We start from the raw sequence: 11,683 nt of genomic DNA on the forward strand, positions 1-11,683 counted from the left end.
CCCAAAAGAACTTGAGATAAAGGATACTACAGACAGTGTGAAGTCAGCCTCATATCTTGACCTACACTTAGAAACCAGTGGTAAAGGAAAACTATTGACCAAACTTTACGACAAACGTGATGACTTTTCATTCAGAATTGTCAGAATTTCCTTTCATCTGTGGCAACATCCCTTCGGCTCTTGCCTAGGGAGTATTCATATCACAACTCATACGTTATACCAGAGCTTTCCGAAACTACGCAGACTTTTTGTATCGCGCTAGAACTCTAACAAATAGGCTTCTGGAACAGGGTTTTATTGCTACAAGATTTAAGTCGTCATTACAGAAGTTTTGTGGTCGTTATCATGAACTCGTGGATCGTTATGGTGTATCCATCAGCACCATGAAAACTAATTTATTCAACGGGTCATAGTTTTCCTCTCCTAGCTTGTCTACCCCGGACTTGATTTTTTATGAGCAACTCGGTGGGTGTTTCTAGAAAAGCAGAGGACGCTTACCCTACCGGTGCACCTGGTTCATGCTCCCAGTTTTAGTGGAGTCCGAGTAGCTCATTGACTTTTGTTACTTTGTATGTATGATTTTAGTTACTTTATGTTCTTTGTTATGTATGTCTGTTTTCCATGGCTGGTCTTTGTCCCTGGATTACATTCTTTTAATTACCGCTATAACCTTGCTTACTCTTAAATTAAGTAATAGTTTTTGTAAGAATCATGTAAAATCTGAAATGTGTGATTACACCCCTCCCCCCCTCCAAAAAAAAGGCTGCATATTTTTTTTTAATCAAGTTGTTTTATAGGTCTATATTATGGGATATTTAATTATTCATTCCAATCTGTCAGCTCTTAGACGATAATCCACATTTAAAATCCAATAGCTTCTATTGTATTATCTCCCTTAATCTATAAATCTACAGTGCATTCTATATAATATTTATCTCCTATGAGCACGGGTTATACGGAAAACCGAATGTTAATTTCTGTTTACTGTGGAAATTTAAACATAATATCAAAAATAAAAATATGTAGGTTTTTCTCCCATGAATCACATTTTGCATGATTCATATCAGGAGTGCTACATAATAAGGCAAAGCAAGAAGATGATAACATCAAGTACACTCAAAATGGAGACAGATGTGACATTTGAACTTGTTATAATTCGTACGCTTTAAACGTGCTTTAAAGTACGGTTAATCTGAGAAGGCGGTAAACACCTGGTAGGTATTTCCATTCTAGATCAAAGCTTAGCAGTAACTGTCTAGTCTACAAAAAAATCCTGATACATGTTTTTTTTTCTTCTTTAAACATTCGTTTGATAATTGTAACAATCACAAATCCAAACCCTGGGGTAAAGGGAAATGAATGATTGCATTACTAAAATAAAACTCAATGCGTTTTTATATTTTAAATCGTCACTCACTGTTTGAATTTGTAATTACCCACATGTTAACCTCCAAAGAGTATAAATAAGGTTTCAATGCATTCAAACACAAAAGTTATTCAATTGGTATCTGTTCACCAACAAGTTGAAGTTCGTTTTAAGCTGTAACGATGGTGTGGTCATTCAGAATGCATGTTGCTGTCATTTCATTGGTGCATTGCATTTTTTTAGTTCAATCAGACAAATATAAAACCAAAGCTGTAGAACTTAAACATCCTTCAGGTAAGTTGAAAATCTATAATTATATTATATTATATTGAAAATTTTAGTAAACTGGATTTGGTTATATATAACGATAATAATATATGTTTTGAAATGACTCGAATCAAACTTAATTAAAAATAATGAATAAGTGTGCGACAGTAAAAAGTAAATTGGAAGTATATACATTTGTGATGCTCAGGAGTCAAGTTCACCAAAAGTTTTAAGCGTGAGTGTGGTGCTAATAGTAAATAATGACGTCACAACAGAAAATAGCATGTACGTTAAATCTTAGATTTTCCAGCTGGCCTGAAATCTACGATATTCCATAATTATTCTCCGTTCCTCAAAAGAAATAATCTTTTATAAATATTTACGGTGATTGTACGTGATTTTGATGTAAGAAACTAGAATGATGCAGCAACCATTTGATTTTTAGGGATGGGTATATGATCAAATTTGAAATAAAATTGTAAAAAGGCAAAACGATTATGTAAGGTTATAAATGTTCCTGTTCGCATTAGAATTATTCGGAATAATTAAACCTGAACTTTAAAGAGACAACTGATACACTTCCTTCTGCCGCATACCTAAATCTAACTTATACAGAGCTTATAACGGGTCTAGAATTAGCAATTAGGTAAGTCCTGGACAGGCTTGTGTAAGAAAAAAAGTCAGATCAGAATTAATACTGAAAAAAATCACGGGAACAAAATTTAAGCCTAGTCACTATAAAATCAATTGGTTGCTTCCTAACTCAATTACTTGTGACACTAAATGTCACCATAATTTTCATAAAATAATACTTCATGTTATTCAACGAAATTGTCTTTGGATATTAAGCTATCTAACCTTGCAAATTTAGATGTTGTAAAAATTGTTTTCATAGAAACTATGCATAGATTAGAAAAGATTTTATCATATTTAATCTTTTCATAGGTCTTTTTCATAATATATGTTTTGTAGTACTGTAATTAAGATGGTGGTTCAATTGTATTTGCCTTTCCAGAATCAAGATATTTGGGTATAACCTGTTTACACTGTTTTAATAAGGCCCACCTGAATTTAAACTTGGTAGTTACTGCTTCTCTGCCAGGCATTCGTAGATAGAGCCGAAACAATGTTATTGTTGCGAACTGTACGCAATAATTATGGACAATTATATTGTTGAATATTCATAAATTATGAAGACGCTTACCCTACCGGAGCACCTGGGCCATGCTCCCAGTTTTTTTGTGGAGTCCGAGTTGCGCATTTGCTTTTGTTACTTTGTGTGTATGATTTTGGTTACTTTATGTTCCTTGTCGTGTATATATTTTAATCCCATGTCTGGTCTTTGTCCCTGAATTACATTTTTTTGATTACCGCTATAACCTTGATTACTCTTTGATTTGTTTACAAACTTGTCTCTTTGACATATTCACAATACATATTCTCGACATATTTAATAATTGTTGTACTCATTGTTTAATGTGCCTTGGACTGCCTAGAAGTAATTGACATTTTCTGGAATTTACTTGTTACTAAAATAGAATAATGGTAATTCTTTTAGATGTTTACAGAATGTTCTTGTCCGCACAAGAATGATTTGAATAGATTTATCTGTTTAAGAACTTTTTAGCATACCCAATAGACCATTTTGTAGTAAGTTGGTGATCATGCCCAATGTACACTTCCACGAGGTAGGGCTTGGGTAGAAAAAAGGAAGTGTATATGGAGCATGCGATACGCATGCTCGTCGACTATCCTACAGTTAGCACAAAAGGGTCCATGGAACTTAAAGTTAAAAAGACAACTGATAAATACCTTAACCTAACTACAGAGAGCTCAGACAGGACATTTGATATCGACACTTATGACAAACTTGATGAATTTGATTTCTCAATTGTAAACCTTTTATCCTTAGTGGATATATACCACCATCTCCAGCTTATGGGGTACACATTTTACAATTGATTCGTTACTGTCGAGTCTGTGGTCTGTACATGGACAGTGATGATACTGTTAAAGTAAAACTGGCTATGTGTTTCGGTCTCGTACAAAGCAGGGTCTGTTCGATTGATCAATCATTCTATTTCGGAAATGCGTGAACTCTCTGTACTATAATACATCAAACTTAACCAGCCAATCAACCAAGCTATTTGAATCGGCAATATGTTACCAAATTTACCTTGTCAATGAATAAGTACAGTTTTCAATACAAAAGTAATAACTATCTTTAAATATTGTGTGTTTTTTTGTGTTGCCATTTTATTCATACATTCTTCTTTATTAGATAAGACATTGTCACCCACGAATTTAAAAGTTGTGACAAGTACAACTTATGCAGGTACGGTTATAGAAATAGGAACCATTTTGTATATTTGTTGGTATTCAGGATAACATAAAAAAGGAAACATTAGCTGTTGTGTACATTCAAATCTATCTTGTGAAAACAGCATCCGGGCTACCCTTTACGAGATAAATTTGAACAATATTATCTATCAATAACCAAGCCATTCGGTCTATAAGGATTAGTATATACAGTTAAACCTGCCTTAACCGAACCCTGAATAATAAAAACCAGACACTTTTTTAAAATCTCACCACATCGACTTGCATGTATTTTGAACCTCAATTAATCGAATACCTGTCTAAACTGAACATATTTATCAAGTCTAAATGGGGTCGGTTGTTTCAGTACAAATGTTTGTGGGGAAACAAGATACTTCCTACAAGCTTTCGTCGTATTATACAAAGAGAAATACAAACTTAACTCCACGTATCGTCCGAAAAAAACCACTTTAAGTATTAAAAACAAATAGTTAATTGTTCAGTCATTAATTACGAACTTTTACAATCAAGCTGTTTGTCTAGTGTAAACAAAAATATTTTCTCATTATTATCGTTAAAATAAGTTATTTGTATTTTTAGCGTGTCCTACGGCCAAAGGTTGGGAGCGACATGGAAAAGACTGTTTCTGGTTTTCCAAGGACACTGACACGTGGGAGGATGCCAAGGTAAATATAGTTTAATTTGTTTGGCTAACAAGGTTAAAGAAGAAACCGAAATTGGTTATAATAACCAATTCCTTGTGTTTGCCAAACAAAGCAACGCAAGCGAGGCTAACGATAAAGGTTCAGTTAAACAGAATAGGTATCCTACGGGTAGTGAATTCAAAGTAAAAATAGCCTTTATATTAATTTAAGTAGCAGTTTTTTTTTTCTAAAAATCAGACAGAAGGTGATTGATGTGTGTCAAAACCCACCAAATTCAATTTTATTTCGTGTTTAGAGACAGATACTGATCACATAACCAGTCTTAGTTTGGCATTTGGTTGTTGCGTTTCTGAGAAAAAAAAATATAGATTGTATATGGAATTTGCGCTTAACATGAGTAATTGTTCTTGATTTGGTTACTTTTAATGTAATTGATTTGTGTGGCAAAAATGGGTGATTTTCTAAAACGTGCAGATTTGAATGCAGAAAAGGTCTTCGTTATATGAAAGTATAGCGTATGTAGACTGAAAAAGCATCATTTGTTTGGTGGGTCGTTCATTACCATGAATCACTTTACCATTGACATTGTCTGAATTGTATATGGACTAGTACTTAAAAATAAAAGAAAATGCATTAAAAAAATAAAAATAAAAAAAATAATAAGTAAATAAATAAAAAGTAAAAAAAAAACATTTATTTATAGTATACTTGATTCGGTTCGCTGAATTATTATATAAAAATGGACAACTGTTTATCTATCCTATCTCCCCCTTTCAGCTGTCTTCCCCTTTTTCAATGATTTCACAAACGTAAGAACAATGTATAACTGCAATGCTCGGATGAAGGCTGTTGCTTATTAACTCGTATTAAAGGTGTACTTAAATATCAATCATAGTTTAGAAAGCAGAGAATGTAGCCACGATCATCCAGGTTCTGTACTTTTCATATAAGCCTGGGTTTAGTCCATTACCTTACATTAGGAGACAAATGTTCGAATTATATCGGGTCACTTTAAAAACTAACGTCATGAAAGTTAGCATGACTGTTTTAATGTCATGACAGAAACGCCACCTTTTGATAACAAAGATTATAGTGACTGAAACCAATGAAGCAGAGAGTGAATAGAAAAACTATAAGACAAGTGGTACTAAGTACCGTAAATGTTGTATATCATGAACATATTATAGGCTATATAACGTTTTAAATTATTAACACATTTGGCCTGCCATCTTTTTGTAGTTTTTCATTCAACTCACAATAAAATGTAAATATCTACTAAAAGAACTTTCACTAAAACTTTCAATTTGATGACAATATAGATTTCTAACTTATTCTACGTTATGTATGCAACTGTTTATATAGTGTAAATGCATATACAACGACCGGAGTATGAGTAACTATATCTTAGTTACATGTGATTACCATTCTATGGACAAATCTGGCAATAGGTATCAAAGCGCCTATATCAAAATGATACTACATAACAGCGATACATACATATATGACAACAAAAGCCTCAAAATACTTATTATATTTTAAAATTTACAGAAAAAATGTAAAAGTATGGGTGCATTCTTGGCAGAGCCACGGAACTCTGAAATCGATGCTTACATAACCGGCAAAGGTTAGTATATTTTTTTATCGTTTTGTGTAATAACATGTTTAGTAGTCTGGACATTTTCGGGGTCTATTTATAAGAGTTGTGTCCCTTACCTTAGGTCTACCTCCTTAAGCCGCGACTTTAAGCGTAAAGTTTAATTTATTTACATGTTCTTTTAGAATTACATTTTTAATTTTTTTTTATTCGCATACAATGATGTTAGCGGAAATCAAAAGAAATGGTATCCAGGATAAAACTTCTGACAGGAAACCTATCACAAATTATAATGTGAAAGTTCTGTCATTTGTTGGCAATAATGTTGCTAGTTTTTAGAGCTTGAAATTGGTTTTATAGGGAATAATGTCTTTTCTAGTGCCATATTTTGGGTTGGTATTGTTTTACAGCAGTCTCCTGAAAGCACAAATTGAGAGCTCGAAAAAAAAAAAAAAATTTAGGTATAATTTCTTTTTGGCTGAAACTGATTTTACAGCATTGTTATATGCATAAAGGAAAATAACATTTGAACGGAAATTTACGTTTACCAATTACATAGAAATTATGAGCTCGAAAAAATGTCTTTACAGCTATCGTAATTACAGATCTTTGTTTTTACAGCATTTTTTTTTAAAGAAATGAATAACATTCTGATTGATTTGTCTGAAACACAAAAATCAAAACATAATTCACACAAATTTAAGCCTATTCACTCTAAAATCAATTGGTTGCTTCCTAACTCAATTACTTGGGACACTAAATGTCACCATAATTTTCACAAATTTTTTTCAGGTATCATAAACATTTGTCTTTGGATGTTAAATATTGTTTTACAAAATAAAATCATTCTGATTAAAATTTAAGTTTGCCTTAAAAACTGTCTAGAACTAGCTAGCAAAATTTTTTTTTTCTTTCAGGTACCACGTTTTGGGTTGGACTGAGTGATTTAAAAGAAGAAGGAAAATTTGTATGGGAATCATCAGGGGAACAAGCGGGTTATGTAAACTGGCAACCAAACGATCCAAATAATGCAAACAAAGGAGAAGATTGTGTACTTATTAATTGGAATCAAAAGCATAAAAAGTGGGTCGATGCTCCGTGCAAATGGAAAAAGAATTATGTTTGTCAGGCCAAGCTCAGTAAGTCTATTTATGAACATAATAATTTATATTACAGTGTATGTGTATCATATAGTTGTGCATTAATCTCAAATGGTTTTGAATGCTTTTGAATAAGGGTAACATTAAAATTAATTACCGAACACTTATCCAATTCATAATCAAATTCATAAAAGCCTAAGTTTACAAGTGTCTTTCCCTTATGTAGAAAAAAATTTATATTCAAGACAAAATTAATTATCTTTAACACTTAAATATTTTATATATTCACAGCATGCTCCAAAGGTTGGTGTCAAAAAGGAGAAAGTTGTTTTTGGTTCTCGAAGATACTCAAAACATGGCAAGGCGCAAAGGTATGTTTTTCTTGGTTGTTTTTATAGTTCAATGTTTTCTAATATTCAAAAAATAACAAAAAAAAAACTATGCTTTAATCTTGAACTGTCTACTCTTCGTACTTGGTTCTTTTGCTGAGGATGAGAGCTTACTCTTTATAAAAAGTGTACAACAAAGCGAAATCTGGAATGTGTGGTATATGTACATGTATACTGGTATTTAAAAGAATGTAACAAGTAAGTTTTTGCCAAGCTTGCTTAACGATTTGATAAAGTAATAAAAATAAATTTGCTAAAATAAATTACAAAAAAAAAGACAATACATGACTTTAGTAGATCGTCGTCCTTCGAAAAAAATCAAATGACATGAAAACTAACTGTGTTGTATTTACATCACGAGACTACTATTTTGTGGTGTGGGTGCATTAACCAATTTAAACTGAAGCTAACAGTTTTGTTTGAATTTCACTTTCTATTGAATATTGTCATAATACAATGCATGTTTTTTTTTTAAATCTGAGTCAGTTTTAACCTGTAAGCAGACACCGTTGAATAAATAGATATATTTCAAAATATGTTTTTGGTATCTTCACTCTCTCATTGCTTTTTTCCAGACACCCTATGATAGTTCTTGTCATTTCCTGAAGCTTCTTGACACTTCTTGGGGCTACTTATTAACAGCTAGATAGTTCTGCTCTTATAGAATGTCGGACACGAACGAAAATGTCGGAATTCAAACAGTTATTGAAAACCATTATAGTTACATTAAAGGCCTATAAGTGACAAAATATACGAAACACCCCGAAAATGTAAAGCTCCGAAAAACATGAATTCCTGTCAGGCTGAAATCGTGATCTCAGTGCTTCAAAACTATAACTTTATTTAGCATTTAATACCGTTATGTTCTAGTGCTTTGCCGAAATGGGGAAAAAAGAAAAAAAAGGGTTACTTTTCAGAGCATTTCTATGTAAAGGTCAGGCTGATTGTGATAATCATACAATTAGTTTTACGTGGAATTAGATTGTAGAATGAACACACAAAGGAAAACCACGTGACAAATATCAATAAGAATGGCGGGGAAGTTTTACAGTTCATTTCAATACACCCCTCTTTACCGTCTGTTTCCCATGCGCCATGTGTATTAATTTTTTTTCTTCCGGTTTTACGATCGGGGCTCCTAAGGGGATATGCATATTAAAATTTTATTTTAAACATGTACACAGGCACAAAACTATTAACCTAACAGGATAAAAACAATATAGGTACATTGTCGAAAATTACTGAAAATATGTGTATTCCGTTTGAAACGGGGAAAATATATGTTTTAAAGCTGTTTTAAAGATGCGTAAATTACACTCTAGCATTTGTATGTACCATTGTTGCTATCGGATTCGCCTCTAAAATATATATACATATATATATATATATATATATATTTATGTATTTCTTTTTGAAAATAAAATTGGTCAATCAATTGTTTATTTTAGGAAACTTGTGAAAAGATGGGAGCTATTCTCGCAGAACCTAGAGATTCAATTACAGATGATTACATCACCTACGAATCAATCAGTAAAGGTAGTTATATTTATTAATATGAAATGATGATGATGGTCATGCCCATCCCTTAAGATATTTAGAATTCACACTTATTTTTTCTCAAAATTCATTTGATTTAGTTTTCTTTTATAACCTTGTTTTACTAAGTGTGTAAGGAAATACATTTAGGAATCTCAAAGAGTAATCAAGGGAATCAGGGCTATAGCGGTAATCAAAGGAATGTAATCCAGGGACAAAGATCAGACTTGGAAAACAAAGAAAGCTGTTTTACGTGATAGTTTTTCAACTAATTTTATCAAAGATAATTTTGTGGTATTTTCACCGCCATTAATATATTTTCAAGGTTACAAAAAACATGATTACAGTTTATTTTTGCATTATCTACAAATTATACCTTAACAGTTTGTTTTATATTATCAGAGAGACAAACCTTGTTTCTTTGAACAAACATTCAAGTGAAACCTGTCTAAAAAAATTCTTTTTGAAATTTGATATTTCGTTCAGTTTAGACATGAATAAGGTTTTTTTTTTCAGGTTCAAAATAAAACGTTTATTAACACATAATATGTCATATTAACACATACATGCATTGCTGTATAGAGTCTTAAAACATCAAATACAATATTATATGCGTTTGACAATAAGCTACAAATAACATGAACATACACATATTATGACTAACTCAATCAAATAAGAGCAGGCAGAGCAAAAATACCTTTTGTTTAGATGGATTATGCGGTTTATATTACAATTTGTTTTTGTAGATTTCCTTAAACTATGAATTGTCATACACTGTATCCGCCACAAAAAGTTATGAATTGTCGTACACTGTATCCGCCACAAACACCTGTGAATGGTTATACACTATATCTGCCACAAACACCTGTGAATGGTTGTACACTGTATCCGCCACAAACACCTGTGAATTGTCGTACACTGTATCCGCCACAATCACTTGTGAATGGTCATACAAAGTATCAGTTATTATTTTGTCTAGTATTGGGTACATGTGAATGGTCATAAAAAGTATCAGTTATTAGTTTATCTAGTATTGGGTGTACTAACAGAGAAAATGAAACATACACTACATGTTGTAGCTTCTTATATTTAATCTTTTTTTCAGATAACGTTTTTCTTGCGTGTGGTTGCTGTTTATCATCAATTATTTCATTTCGAAAAATGTTTATATATTTGTCTGGAAAAAAAACTTCCGGACTATTCGGGGTTTGGTAGACATGTTTTACCGTTTTGAAATTGGTCCAATTTTTGTCAGGTTTTCGGTTTAGAATTTAAAATACATTTTAATTTATATAAAATAACTTAAAAAAGGGTCTGCCTGAGAAAGGCTTCTGGATGTTTTAGGATTCAGTCTAGAAAGGCTCCATGTGTCTCTAATTTCCGGGTTGGGTTTAGAGAGGTTCATCTGCATCTGCGTATTTTACATACAGGGTTTAGCCAATACTATGATGCTGTATGTTATATGTTCATTGTGCTTTCAGGTATAAAACCCTGGATAGGACTGAGAGATAAAAAACAAGAAATTCAGTTTTTGTGGGAATCTTCTACAGAACTTGTCAGTTATACAAACTGGAAGCCTGGTAACCCTAACGAGGCTAGCTGTAAAGATCATTGTATCGTTGCAAATTGGCAGAAGAAGTGGGCAGATATGCCATGCAATTCAAAAAACCATTTTATCTGCCAAGGCAGACTTTGGTAATATTCTTCAAAATAGTTTAAATATACGTTTCAAATTTATATACTGTGAATGTCCGCTACGTCTTTTTAATTTTGTTCATGATAGTAAAAATTACCCCTTCTTGTTTGCATTTTTTTTATAATTACATGCATATTACTGTATGCTTTTTACATTCATGAAATTTTATATGAAAACGCATATTGTTTAAAATCTTTAATGATTTATTCATTTAAAATGTTTATTAATCCTTACTGGAAAACGATTGAATTTGTCAAAACACGTGATATGTATGTACTAATTACATGAAAATATTTCATTTTCAGAAGATGCGACGGTCACGTGATTGAAAAAAGAAATCAAGTTTAAATAATCAATAAAATAATAATTGTTTTCTTTGTTTGTTTCATTGTGTGATTTGTGTTTTTTATTTGTTGCTGTGTTGTTTTCATATCAATGATGTTTAACGAAGACGTTATTGAAGACACATTTAATTGATAAGAAGCCTATCAAACACACACACACACACACATTAAAATTTAATTGATAAGAAGCCTATCAAACACACACACACACACACACACACATAAAAATTTTGGACCGTAATTAACTGAAACACTATGTACGTCGAACAGTTTTAAAAGCCCCATAGGGTAAGGTTAAGACCCCTGTCACTGTATATTTCTCCTAGTTTTTTTCCATTGTTAAAACTCCGCTGATGTGGCTATATGTATGGGTTTATAGGTTAAATAAATAACGTTGAAATATACAG

At 32.0% G+C, this 11,683-nt stretch overlaps 1 protein-coding gene across 1 annotated transcript; it reads left to right on the top strand.

Moving 5' to 3' along the window:
• Window positions 1-1,505: 1,505 nt before the first annotated feature.
• On the top strand, window positions 1,506-11,328 carry LOC148596836 (C-type mannose receptor 2-like). Its single transcript, XM_088563541.1, has 9 exons — window positions 1,506-1,660; window positions 3,915-3,968; window positions 4,553-4,638; window positions 6,166-6,241; window positions 7,129-7,350; window positions 7,603-7,682; window positions 9,149-9,236; window positions 10,718-10,931; window positions 11,238-11,328. Coding segments are annotated over exons 1-9 (933 nt in total). The 5' UTR covers window positions 1,506-1,548; the 3' UTR covers window positions 11,239-11,328.
• The last annotated feature ends 355 nt before the right edge of the window (window positions 11,329-11,683 follow it).

The sequence above is a fragment of the Perna viridis genome, chromosome 15 (assembly GCF_037379345.1).
Source record: "Perna viridis isolate PV_CMFRI_1.1 ecotype Kerala chromosome 15, ASM3737934v1, whole genome shotgun sequence".
In the NCBI taxonomy this organism is placed as follows: domain Eukaryota; kingdom Metazoa; phylum Mollusca; class Bivalvia; order Mytilida; family Mytilidae; genus Perna; species Perna viridis.